This window comes from Polypterus senegalus, chromosome 17 (assembly GCF_016835505.1).
Source record: "Polypterus senegalus isolate Bchr_013 chromosome 17, ASM1683550v1, whole genome shotgun sequence".
NCBI lineage: Eukaryota > Metazoa > Chordata > Cladistia > Polypteriformes > Polypteridae > Polypterus > Polypterus senegalus.
In genome coordinates this window covers 38113270-38127423 of record NC_053170.1, presented here as the reverse complement: position 1 = coordinate 38127423, position 14154 = coordinate 38113270, and the positions used below count along the sequence as shown (strand labels likewise).

At 41.0% G+C, this 14154-nt stretch overlaps 1 protein-coding gene across 3 annotated transcripts in view; it reads right to left on the bottom strand.

Moving 5' to 3' along the window:
* Positions 1-2993: 2993 nt before the first annotated feature.
* Positions 2994-14154, bottom strand: part of sh3d21 (SH3 domain containing 21) — a 91587-nt gene continuing 80426 nt past the window's right edge. For all 3 annotated transcript variants that reach the window (XM_039740594.1, XM_039740597.1, XM_039740596.1), the window contains 2 exons: positions 9632-9695; positions 2994-4280 (listed from right to left, as the gene is read on the bottom strand). In XM_039740594.1, coding sequence (XP_039596528.1) covers positions 4239-4280; positions 9632-9695 — 106 coding nt within the window. In that variant the 3' untranslated portion in view covers positions 2994-4238. The remainder of the gene's footprint in view (positions 4281-9631; positions 9696-14154) is intronic.

Genomic DNA, 14154 nt, shown 5'->3' with positions numbered 1-14154 from the left:
CAAAGAGGACTTCTTTCACACTGTGCATAACCCCCAGCTGCTCTTAAATGGTTCTGCAGTGTCTATTGATAAAACGTTTAGGCCGGCTTCCCCAAAGGGTGGTGTGGGAATTACAATTTCAGCCTGTGCTAACAGCTCACCCAAACTGCCACAGCCACCCCGTTACAAAAAGGAGAAGGCAACAAGGATCCAAATAAAGCCGATTCCAGACTAGGCTATGACCTTACCTTAGATACCAAACCACTGCCCTGTATCAATGACCGCAATCATCTTTCTAGATGGCAAGAGGACTTGTTTACAACAGCAATTGGTGATTCTTATTGTGGGTGTCTTTATGTCAAGAAGGGTGAACTTTAAGTAGTGGAATCTCTGGACTTAGGATAAATCTGGTGACTTTTATGATGTTGTTAAAACCTTACATAAACATTTTGACGAGTTGTTCTGATAGAACAAAAGGGAGGACATGCAAGGGATAGAGAAAGAAAACAAAAAAGTGCTTGAAAGTGTCTACCTGTTAAACTAGAACAACTTGACTTCATTTGTAGCAGCAACTTTTATATTAGGAAATGAGATCATCTATAACATTTAACTTTGTTTATTTGTTCTGTGATAATGGATTGCATATAAATAAGTCTTATTCTGTAAAACAAATGGTCAGATAGGACTTTTAGTGATTAACTATTTTAGGACCTTTGGATGTTATTTAATGGCAGAGGGGTATTGTTAGAATGAACCTTTAGTCTGAGTGCTCACCAGTGGGACTGAAAAGTTTACCTGCTACTGTGTACTTGCCAGCTACATCTTGCCTGAAGAAGGGCCCGAGTTGCCTCGGAAGCTTGCATATTGTAATCTTTTTGATTAGCCAATAAAAGGGGTCATTTTGCCTGACTTCTCACCACATCCATAATGGCTATCACGGCTAACATCCTAGTACTACAGTTACTATATGTAAATGAACCCTAGTGATAACAGGAGGGCTAGCGATGGCTACGGAGGGCCTTACTGCTCACATAGTGAGTCTCCACCAGTTGGTGTAAAGAAAAGATGCCCATGAATTTCATTTATAGTGATGACTCAAGACTTTTTTTTATCTCCTAAGTATTTTTCACAGCAACTAGCAGCCCTGATAAAAGATATCACGCTTTTCTGCCTCACTCAGCGCTGTCCGTGTAACGCGGCCGCAGAGAGCTTAAACAATCGACATAAAAAAATGACAAGGGGTGAGCTTTCTTGAAGGCTTTTACTGGACGTACCTCATTGTAAACTGAAATATGTACAGTACAGTAGAGAAACGTCCAGCAAAATGACACCTTTTATTGGCTAACTAAAAAGATTACAATATGCAGGCTTTCGAGGCAACTCAGGCCCCTTCTTCAGACAAGATGTAATACAGAAACTGAAGTTTCCTGTGTTCATATATACACACACTAGGACAAGAAACAACACTGGTAAATCTTTAAATGAACAATCTTTAATATAAAAAATGAATAGGTTAATTCAGGCTAAGATTAATTTAACAAGAGAGAGAAGAACAATGTATGGTCAATGTATGGCCTGTTGGTTTGCACCTCACTATACAAACCTATTTATGGCAAAATTACATATTGCCTGAAGAATGGGCCTGAGTTGCCTCGAAAGCTTGCATATTGTAATCTTTTTAGTTAGCCAATAAAAGGTGACATTTTGCTGGACTTCTCACCACATTCATAATGGCTAACAGAGTACAACACCCTAGTACTACAGTACAGTACAAAAGAAACATACAGGAATATACAGGTGTACAACCAAAGACAATAAAGAATGATTTACAAAGCAATACACAGCAGAGAGTACACAACTAACTCTTTGAGGGCTGAATATTTTTTCCAAAAACTCCACTTTCAGAAAAGCACCCAAAGCAATGGTTTCACTCATTACTCAAAATAAAATGTCTGTTTCTGCATTATGTGCCTGCTGTTGGCGCCTGTTCACTATTTCTGGTGGCTGCATGGAGGGTGGCACGATGGCCGGCAGGAATGTGTGGCAGGCCAGCTGCCCTGACTATCTTCACGTCAGGTGGGTGGTGCTGGTGGTGGCAGTCACAGTACGATGCAGTCTGGTTTGTACCTCTTGTCATTGTAAGTGGCGGTCCTCCCTGGCGAATGTTGCTGTTGGGGCATCAGCTACACAAACATGCTCAGTACCACGATCAGCTGATGCTTGTTTTTTCAATCTCCATCTCCAGATCACTTGCATCAAAATCAGAGTCCATAAAGTCAGAGTTTGATTCAGTGATAATAAGCAAATCATCATCTATGGAGTATTTTGCTTTGTGCATTCACTTTGGTCTCTCACCAGAGGTCGATGCCATTTTAGAGGTTGTTTGCTCTTCACTACTCATGTATGCAGAGGGAATCAAGATCAAAAAAGCTAACTTTCCTTCTGGCAAAGAGAGTTGAACTAAAACGTAACGGCAAGTTTTGTTGCAGTTTACAGCCGATTACCATCCTCTACCCCTGAATTTCGACAAAAGTTAACATCAGCCCTGAAAGAGTTAAACAGTGAAGCTTTAAAAGACACTTCCAGGGCGAGTGATTTCCACAGTTGGATCAAGACGAAGAGAAGCGCGTAGACAGAGGATCAAATTGCTGCGTACCACAACTAGCCAGACCCAGGGGTTTATATACCCTAAAGATACGTTTCAGATGTGACCGAAACAAGAGATAAAGGGGTGCCCACCTGAGACACATGACGTGTATTGTATTTAAAAGTTTATTATGGGACCTACATGCTTTTCATGAGTTTCATAGACTTTTATAGCACCACTGTCAGTGGGGGACGTGACCGACTGGTGTGTTAATAAACGACAAGATGAAGGGGGAGCACAACTCAACAAATAATAGCTAACAGCTAACGACATGTGGGGCAGAACACACGCCATATTTGATAAACTGCTTTCAATCGAGGACCATCCTAATATCCTTTAGAATAAAAAAAAAACAGACAATATAAGGTACTGATGTGTCAACTGGTATTTTAATAAAGTATAAATACACAAAGCAGGGTGACAACACTAGATGAAGCAAAAATCACTGTAAACTTGTAATTAACATTACTGCAAAATGACACATTTTATAATGATAGTAAGCTTCAGCAGTAGAAAAATAGAATTGAAGGAGACAATACAAAAATAATATTATTTAGTTGATCTCATGTTATGCTCTAGAGTGAACTTTTACTTCACCCTGTGTCCATAGATGTATAGAAAATAGAAATAAAACATTTCTTTTCGATACAGTTACTGCATACTGTTATTCACCTAGTAAATGCGTAGTTCAGGTAGTGTGAGGCTGTGGGTTACATTTCTGTACTATAAAACAATGCCAGTGACACTTCTCAGAAACAGAAGAATGTGACAGAGGGTATGCATGGCAATGTCAGAAAGCCCAGGGGACAGACGGGACACTCGGCTGCAGCTCAAGAGGTGTGTGGATTTCAGGCCTGCAGGCTCCAAGGATGAAGGAGCTACTGTGTCTTCCAAGTTCCAAATGGCTGCCCAGGTCCTCAGGCTGGCAGTATGTCACAATTCAGTAGAAGCAAAAGTTAAAAAGCACAAACACATTGTAAAAATTAGACGAGTATGTGATTGCATGGTGAGGTAAAGTGTGAGACTTGTCAATAAATACTGTGTTAGTATCTCTGGTAAAATATTATAAATATATAAATGGTGAACAACCAAGCCGATCTGATACATGCCAGCTGCTGTAGCTTGATAGACACAAAGGCACCTGACGTTAATAAAACTGAAACTTTTTTTGTTTTAATCAGAAATAGCATGTAAAACAAAAAAAAAATATTCTCAGAGAGGATGAGGCACCGACAATTTACAGTACCTTCAATGTAACATTATTTCAAAACATAAATTACATAATTTTATTGGGGTCCAAGGCACTAAAAGTAAAACATTACATAACATGACATTCACCTACTGAATGGCTGCTTTTCTCCTTCTCAGAAGTGAGGGAAGGAAAATTAGTTGAGCATATCCTTGGGATGGGAGTGAGCTTGTCGATTCAGTTCAAGGTCTTAACCATCAACTGAAATCCAGCAGTGCATGCTGGTATACCTACACTATTACATGGAAAGGTCAGATTGGACAATTCAAACATCATTGGCATTTTACACAAAAAATAGCAGCAGTCTTCGTCTGGTTCTCCTCAGTTTGTTGGTGCTTTCCCTTAACGTAATGGAGCATCTTATTAAGGTGTACCAGTTAGTTTTCTCAGCAATTCCACTTCCTCCTGCAGATAAAAAGAGAGACGTCAAGATCAGCATTTTCAGTCCACCCCCCCTCCCTTCCTGTTGAGCTCAAATGTAAGTTTGTTTCTTTCTCTGTGCATTTAGGCAGAGCTCAGAACGTGTCTTAAATTCTGCCTGCAGTTTCCCTGCCCCCTTTTTGCCACACTGACCACTCAGAGGATGGCTGCCAGTACTGCAACTGGGAAATGAAACTGAAGGCCGCACCATGAGCAGACTGGAAATGACCAAAACAGGGGAACGAGAATTCCTGAATGTGTCACATTTCAGATCCTATTTGTGACCTTAAATGAGCTGCTGTCGCCGCCTGAACACCAGAAGGTGGGCAAATGACTCATCCAACAACTGAAACTACTGACCCCAAGCACCTCATTGGCTACAGTTTGAACTTCGTGACCCCGAGTGCCTCATTGGCTACAGTTTGAACAACGTGACCCCAAGCGCCTCATTGGCTACAGTTTGAACAACGTGACCCCGAGCACCTCATTGGCTACAGTTTGAACAACGTGACCCCAAGCGCCTCATTGGCTACAGTTTGAACAACGTGACCCCGAGCACCTCATTGGCTACAGTTTGAACAACGTGACCCCGAGTGCCTCATTGGCTACAGTTTGAACAACGTGACCCCGAGTGCCTCATTGGCTACAGTTTGAACAACGTGACCCCAAGCACCTCATTGGCTACAGTTTGAACAACGTGACCCCGAGTGCCTCATTGGCTACAGTTTGAACAACGTGACCCCGAGCACCTCATTGGCTACAGTTTGAACAACGTGACCCCGAGTGCCTCATTGGCTACAGTTTGAACAACGTGACCTCAAGTGCCTAACTGGCTACAGTTTGAACAATGTTTGTAAGGTAGACAGTTGGGATTTGAAGGGTGGAAGACACATTACTGTGCTGTGAAAAAAGTGGCAGAAGAACAATCAAGCATTGTAAATAAGATACGAGGGAAAGTGCTCTAGCGGGTGACTGCCATGGGTTCAGTGGAGGTCAGGTCTGAAAATCAGCATCTCTTTGAGTGTTCTCAACAGAAACTAAAATCAGTATGAGGACACCTTACACACAAACACATTTGAAAAGCAATGTGGAAATGAAGAACAACAGAGAGTGTGAACTGTGATATTATATAGAGTGCATACAGACCCCCAAACAGGGTCGAGGCTCTCATAGAAGCAGAAGAAGCAAGAAAGGAAGCAGCGCTGGACGGGACACAGCCACTCATACTGGGTCAACTGAACATGCACATGCTGGGATGTGGCAAAGGCTAAACTACCAGAGAGATGCATGCAGGGAGAACATGCAAACTCCACACACAGCAAACACTGTTTCCCTAAATTAGCTTCTTAAATGTCATGACATGTGGTAAATTAAGTGATTTATAACTATATTAAGAAAAGGTTAATGGAGGCAGGGACTATGGCACTGTGGTGTACGCTGGCTCCAATATAAGGCATTGCACTTAAAAACACAAAGATGCTGTTTTAATTTCCCTTTTGACTTACAGTGTGGTCATCAGCCTCCCACTTAACTTAAGTGTATAACATTAACATATAAACGATTGTGATATATAGTTAGCTAGTTTGTCACCTTGAGGGAAATAAGATATTATAGGAAGTTTTCACATTTTATTGTTGCACAATGTTGAATAACAGTGGATTTTTTTTTTAACACTGATTAACAGAAAAAGACTCTTTAATGTCAAAGTGAAAACAGAAGTGGTCTAAATTAAATACAAATATAAAACACAAAATAATCAATTTCGTATGATACGCCTAAATGCTCACTGCTGCAGCCAGTTGGTTTTTAGAAGTCACATGATCAATTCAGTGGAGATCACCTGTCTGGGGTTTTAGTTGACGGACTGTATTCTTCAGTAAATGCAGCTTATCTGGGACGCCCACCTTGTTCTGAGTCAGTATGGTGGTCTAATCAGCACAATGAAGAGATAAGAGCACTCCAAACAACTCCATGCAAAAGAGTCAGGGCATGGAGGCAAAAAAATATCCAAGTCACCAAACAGCTGCTGGAGTCCAGTTACCTTAACCATTAAGAAATGGAAAGACGGCACAACTGGAAATCTGTAGAGCTGCACTGGGTGAGAATGGAGTGACTCTGCAGAAAATAAGTGTTGCCAGCTGCTTCACCGGTTAGAGCTTTATGGGAAAATAGCAAAGAGAAAGCCACTGTTAAAAACAAATGCACATGACATCTCGACTAGAATCGGCCACAAGCCACAGAGGAGACTCTGAAGTCATCTGGAAGAAGGTTAAGCTTTTGGCCAGCAAGACTAAATGCCATGTTTGAACACTGCACATAATCAAACACACCATCTCCTCCACCATATTGCATACTGGTGGTAGCATCATGTTGTGTGGATGCTTCTCTACAGCAGGCCCTGGATGATAAAATGAATTAGGCAAAATGCAGGGAGATCCTGGTGCAGACCTCAAAAAATTGCACCCTGAGAGTAAATTTGTTTGCCAGTAAGACAATAACCCCATGCTTAAAGCCAAAGTTACAAAGGAATGGCTTAAAACTGCAATGTAAATGCCAAAGCAACGTTGGATGGATAAGGAAAAATGAAGATCTGAAGCAAAAGGACCTGACTGCAGTGGAGCTGCAGGACAGAGCTGATATAGAAAAGGATGATCAAGCACATAGACCCCTGTGACAGATGGCCAGGGCAATTACCTGGCCGGGTGGAAGGACCAAGGGAAAGACTGAATTTAGGACATTATCTCCCCTGAGATGTTAGAGAGCAGCCCCCTGGGTTGCTGCAGCACCACGGATCCCTGCAGGGCAGGGCATGCTGGGAGTTGTAGTTTGGAGCAGCCCTGTTGGGCTCCGTGGGTGCCGCAGGTGCAGCTGGGTTCTTGGAAGAACCACCCGGAAGAAGGTTGAGAAACACCTGGAGCACTTCCAGGTGCACTATAAAAGGAGCCGCCTCATCATCAATCAGGGAGCCAGAGTTGGGTGGACGTGGACAAAGCTTGTGGGAGGGCAAGTTGAGAATTGAGAGAGACAGAGAGGAAGAGACCAGGACTGTGACATATTTAGTACTTTGTACTGTGGGGAGCAACAGAAAACACTTTCCCACTGAAGAATAAAAGTTTGTTGTATTGAACTGGTGTCAAATCCTGTCTGTGTCGGGTTTGGTGAGCGGTATGCCCCCTGGTAGTTCACACCCCACACAGAAGTGGGAAAAGATAAAGAGGAAGAAGATGACAGCATAATTTGGCTATGTAATATACAGTAACAGAGATAAGGTGTTAAACCACAGCACTGAAAGTGCTGTCACAAGCCCATAACAATGAAGATGACTGCAACATTCTAGGTGACATGAACGTCCCATTAGCTGAAGGTAATTTGGTTTTCAAATGAAACCATCAGCTGAAGGTGATGGGTTTAAACTGAAGAGGGAGCTGACTTGCATTGGCTATGGCACAAACGTGGTGCAAGCAGTGCGACAGCTAAAGGAAGACTGCAGTGATGTTACACCAAGCGCTGACTGAGAGTACCTGGAATGTTTCAGATTATCTCTGTAGGCCAAGTCATTGACCAGGATGAGGTCACACACTCATGTCCAATAGCAGTGGTGGGCGCAGCACATTTTATATTTGTGTCTATCCAATAGAGAGGCACTTCACGTGACTTATATTGGTGTAAGTCAATGTAAGTGTGTATACAGCGGTGTCTAGTGCCGTGCCACCGTTCCATTTTCCTACATCACCGCAGACTTCGGACACTGAATGTTTTCAGGTCTTCAAAAAAAATCTAAAATTAGAAGAGGGGTGCTAGACTGAACAAATCACAATTTTCTTTTTTTAATCCATTGAATTAGCAAAGTTATCTAATGGCAGGAGCATTCTCACTGTATTTTACAAGGGATTTTAAATTTTATTTTAATTTCCTTCCAGTCCTATAAGGATAGACTGCTCCCTTGCAAACTGCACTGGATTAAGATGGTTTCAAATTTTATGAAATCAGTGGCACAAAAAGGCAAGGAGTATAGCGCTGAGCAAAACAGGCAAGTCTGCAATAAGTTCACATGCAGCATCACAAAACTGACACTAAAATTAATTTCTCATGCAAATTCGCAATTTCAAAACCTACTCATCAAAGTTTTGGAGGGAGGGTTAAAGGGTGCTTTTAGGAGTTGAAAACAAGCCTAAGCCTAAAGCCCCATTCACACTTTTGTGTTTAACTGTGTTCTGTTCGGCAGCTGCATAATGAATGTAATACGTACCACAAAAGTAAAATCAGTTGTATTTATGCCCCTCATGTACATATCAACATGTGTGCTGACTGCACAGGCAGAAGTAGAAATGTTGAGGAGTCTGAAGGCCTGGGGGTAAAGATGTCACCAAACCTGACAGATCTGTCTTGGGTGCAGCAATATGTTTTTCCAGATGGCAAAAAGAATGAAGAACCTGTCAGGGAGGTGAGAAGGGTCCTTGTAGACACAGCCTTTGGAGAATGTGCCCTCCAGAGTAGGGAGAGGCACCCCAATAATATGCTTCACTGACCTCACAATTTTCTGCATTTTTTTTGTGACTGGACATGCTACAATTGTGTACCTGCCCGTAGTGCAGCCGGTCAGATGGTCTCAATGGTGACTCTGTTAAACATGGTGAGAACGGGAGACGGGTTAGTTATGTGCACACCAGGGAATGTGGCACTCTTTACAATCTCCACAAGGGATCCATCAGTGCAGAGTGGGATGTGGTCAGGGTGGGTTTCATTTTATTTGTTTTTTAGAAGCCAGTTAACTTTTTAGTTGTATCATTGTTGAGGGACAGATTGTGGTCTCTGTGCCAAATGGCCACCTAGTTTCTATATGCTGACTTGTAGTGAGTGTATTGGGATGGTGCAACATTCTTTAAAGAATGAATGACTGCCCTGGATGGGATGGTTGCAACTTCTCTGCTTTATTTAAATGAGACAAACGAAACTTCAAGTTAAGCTTTCAGCACCAGTCCATAAATCGAGCTCTCAACAGCAATGACACTTTAAATCTGTACATTCCTGGTTTTATTTCAGACTGGGTGCTTTCCTTTCATGCATTTTCTGAACCTCCTTTTACTATCCCAGCAGCAACAGGGTCAAGAGAGAACTCACCTGTAGGCCAAACGTTAGTCCAGCATTGGGCATACTTATGCACAAATATACATGTACTTTCAGAAAATCCACAAGGACACAAAGAGAATGTGTAAAGTTCACACAAAGACTGGACCAGAATTACTGAACCCAGCACTAAAGTACTAAACACTCCACCATTGTGCCACCTGCCAGTACTTTTGCTTGTGTCAAAATAATTCATGGCAACAACTTACCTGTAGAACTATCCTCTTCTGTCTTTCATCAGATATTTCATTTTTCAAGTCTTCAATATCTCTCCTGTAGGCAAAGAAGACAAATGTCAAAGACACCACTCTGTTTGATCAATCAACTAATCTTTTTTTATACAGCAACTTTTAAAGTATGTGCACTTCACAAGACATATATAAAAAAAGTTTATAATAATATATCAAATGCAAAAGTAATGTAAAATATTACCCATCCCTCTTTCTTTATCATACACTCAGTAAGGTAACACTTATGATGTCACTTGAGAGCTTGTACATTGTAAGTTTTTTGTCAGACTGGTAGCCATCTGTTCATCTCTTTCCTGGTCAGGCTTGCAAGGTTGGGAAACTCAGTCCATCCCACACCACAGCAGGACAAAATGCAAGCCCATCACATGGCACAGGCACATACACACACATACATTAGGCCAGTTTAGAGATATTAGTTAATAGAGCTGTATTATTCCAATGCAGGGTCACACAGTTGGGAATCTATCCCATCAGCATTTGGTGAAAAACAGGAACCAAACCTGGACAGGGCATATATATATATATATATATATATATATATATATATATATATATATATATATATATATATATATATATATGGACACTGCAATAGCTCCCCCTGGACGCTAGATGGCCGACCCCCTGGGGTGGAGCAGTGCCTCGTGTTCCCACAGGGCTCCCTGGGAATTGGATTTGGGTGCAGCCCTGTTGGGTCCCGCAGGCACCACAAGGGGGGTGCTGTGTTTGGGACTTCTGAGCCCGTAGGGGCAGCATATTCATCACACCTGGAAGTGCAGCCGGAAGTCGGTGATCAAGCACCTGTAGCACTTCCAGGTGAACTACAGACTATAAAAGGAGCCAGCAAACACCACTCAAGGGCCAGAATCGGGAGGAGGAGGACGAAGTTGCTAAGGAGGAATGGTGGGTGCAAGAAGGGTGTGTTTGGGACTGTGTTGTGGCTTGAGGGATTACGGGGAAGCCGTGCTCTTCAGCTGAAGAAAATAAACAGTTTTGGGTTATTTTACACGTGCCTCCGTGTCAGTCTGTGCCGGGTCGGGTGCTATATAGTGCTAATTCACAATATATTGTAGGAGGTGGAAGAGAAACACTCTCGATGGCTATGGCTCAAAAGAGGAGAGAGATGGGGTCAAAGTAGCAAGTGTTTGATTAGCCCCAGCTGGGTCACCTGAATGAAGGTGTATGATGCTGAAAGACCCAAAACATCTAATGACTGCAGGAACATCACTGATTATGTGTGCAGTAGCGGCAACAGATGTATTTGTACTCCAGAAAACTGAAGCATGTGGATCAAGGAAATTACATCTCCATCAGCAGTAAACTACTGTTTATCTCCAGGAAAGAAAGGATTCCTTTTATCTCTCAAGAACTTTTTAACTCCAGAACAGGCCTGTTTTTCTCAAGAACTTAACTGTTGAAAGACTTCCACCAAAATGGATAGTCAACCAGTTTGATGCCTTCATAGATCATTGAAATTAGTTTAAGAAATTCTATGGCGTGTAAGATCTTAAGTGGTACGTTTCGTCTTGCATTAATACTAATGTTATGGTGAATGTTTTGTGGCTATTTTCAGAAGAGTATGTTTCTGTTATTGTATCTCTGAATATCTTATGTACAGTATATTAATGAAGACGACCCCAGGTATGCTTTCTTGGGTAAAGCTGTAGGTTTTATGAGAAGCAAAGTGTTGGCCTATTTCCCCTCTGTTTGAATTGCCTTGGAGCAAACAGAACTGGTGTTAACTCTTTGGAAGATTTGATAGCGACATAGTTTCATGTTTGGATGAACTTTCATCTCTGACTAACTTTAGTTTCTCAATGGATATTCTAGAATTGTGCATTTGCTACTAATAAATTATCAGTTATTGTTCAGATTATTTGGCTGCTCTCATTGTAATTAATGCTGACTGCTGGAACTCAGGGCGGCACGGTGGCGCAGTGGTAGCGCTGCTGCCTCGCAGTTAGGAGACGCGGGTTCGGTTCCCGGGTCCTCCCTGCGTGGAGTTTGCATGTTCTCCCGTGTCTGCGTGGGTTTCCTCCGGGCGCTCCGGTTTCCTCCCACAATCCAAAGACATGCAGGTTAGGTGGATTGGCAATTCTAAATTGGCCTTGGTGTGTTTGTGTGTGTCCTGCAGTGGGTTGGCACCCTGCCCAGTATTGTGCCCTGTGTTGGCTGGGATTGGCTCCAGCAGACCCCCCGTGACCCTGTATTCGGATTCAGCGGGTTAGAAAATGGATGGATGCTGGAACTCAGCCTCTGAGGTCTGCTGTCTGAATATTCAAATTTGCTAAGTAATATATCTTAATAGTTAAGCTTTGAATTAAATATAACACGAGTTAAGTTAAGCTGCCTGGTTTTTGAGGTTTTAACCTGAAACACACACTAAGAAAGCATGCTTGGCCTCTGGGGTTGCATATGAAATATTAAGTAGCTAAGAGAGCTACTTATCCCCTGAGGTTTTATTATAAAGCAAACAAAGTAATATAGTGCTTAACCGCTGAGGTTACAGTTACAGTTAAAAAGGCCTGTTAGTCACAGTCATGCTACTTTCTAGGGGGTTATAATCTAAATCTTTGCAAACAACAGTGACTCAAACTAACTCAGACAATACAGTAACTTATAACTAATTCCTATCATAAACACGAAAGTGGTCTTTTAGACTAAAAGCAATAAATAGGAGTTAGAGTAACGGTCCACACTCCTAATCTGTCACTGGTTAAGGGACATAAGGCTGTAGAGAAACTGGGTGAGTTGAAACTTAACATCTGTCTAAACTCATGACCAGGGAAAAATGATTACAATATAATATAAATTTAAAAAGGTCCTTTCATTTGGGAGGAAATTAAATTTTGTGAAGAAGAAACAGACAATGACCAAGCTGGGAATTGAACCCAGTATCCGGTGTTATGTTTTGGCGTTGAGCGAATTTGCTATTTAGATTTATTATGAGCTATTAAAATATTTCTCAGGGTCTTTGTTATTTTTGCTAATGCTTGGAAGTATAACATATTCCCATTTAATATCATAATAATACATTTGTTTAAGAGGAATTTATTTATGTTTTGGTTTGCAACCCACTGCTACAGAGTGTGGCTTTGTAAGCTGCCTGTAATGATGTCATTGTGTGATGCCAAAAATCAGCAAAGCTCGCCGAAAAAATGTTTTATTGTCTTAGATATTTTTTCTCTTCATTTGTTGTGAATATTCTTTAAGGTTTACTTTCAAGGAACATTACCCAATGTGTCTGCACCAGCCAAGAGGACATGTTTACTTTCTGTCAATTGATATTTGGGTTTCAGTTTTTACACATTGCCAGCAACATGGAAATTGAATAATTTATTTTTCTTTGGTTATATCCTTCAATAATATCACACTTGTTTTATTAAATCTTTTGTGAAAGTATTTATTTGATATTTGGACTTCAGTCTTCACACATTATACATTTCATGTCAGTATTTTATCATTATTGCTATAACATGAAAAAAGGTTCTGTTTTAATTATGTGTTCAACATTTCTTGCCTCATATTCCTGTCATCCTACACATACACAGATCGTTGTAGACACAGAACACACATGAAATGTATGTGCTCCAGATAACAATATATTATTTACCCTATACAATTCTAGACAGCTCACTCCCAGATAAACAGACTTGAGCTCTGAGAATTTTCTGTCTGATTGACTTCAGCTGCCTTCGTGGGAGATGGGATGGCAGGCTGCTTGCTGCTCGTGCTGATCGACACATTTGCAACACAAAGACTCTGATGGAGAGGTGTGAGGGAATTTAAGGTGGCCCAGCATTATGAATATTTTCGCAGGCTTCACGGATTCTAGTGTTAAGAATGTTATGCAATGTTATCGACTGATGCACAGTAGAATGTCAAACTGCTTATAAAAATTTTGAATCTCCAAGAATAATTTATAGGAGAAACCATATCTTTATGAAAAAATAATAAGTTCACTAAGACATTTTACTTCACTACCAAAGTTCTGATGTAAATATCCTTAAATTTTCTGGTGTTATGATACACGTTATTTTTGTGCATTTCATTTCATTTTGGTCTTTTATACGAGTCGTGTTTGACAGGTCACATGACAGTTATTTGTTGTGTTCATGACGTTACTGGATGCTCCAGTTAAAATATATCTTCAGTGTAAGTAGAAAGTATTCTTCAGTTCAATAAGAAACAAATCTGTTAGCGATACTTTTTCTTTTGGGTAGGCCAAGTGCTAGGTTGCATTTTGTTTTTTCTTTCTTTTGACTTTTGCTTTGTTTATTTGCTTTATACTGATATCATGTTTTATGTGCGTTAGCCTGCCTCTTACTACAATTCTGATTAGGGTTATCATCTGTGGGTCTTTTTATTTATTCACAATAATTTTTGAAGACTCTGCCTCATATCATGAGAAAATAATAATTTTAAGGCAGTAAAGGAATAAAAGAAGAAAGCAATAAAATTTTAAACAAACAGCAAATGCC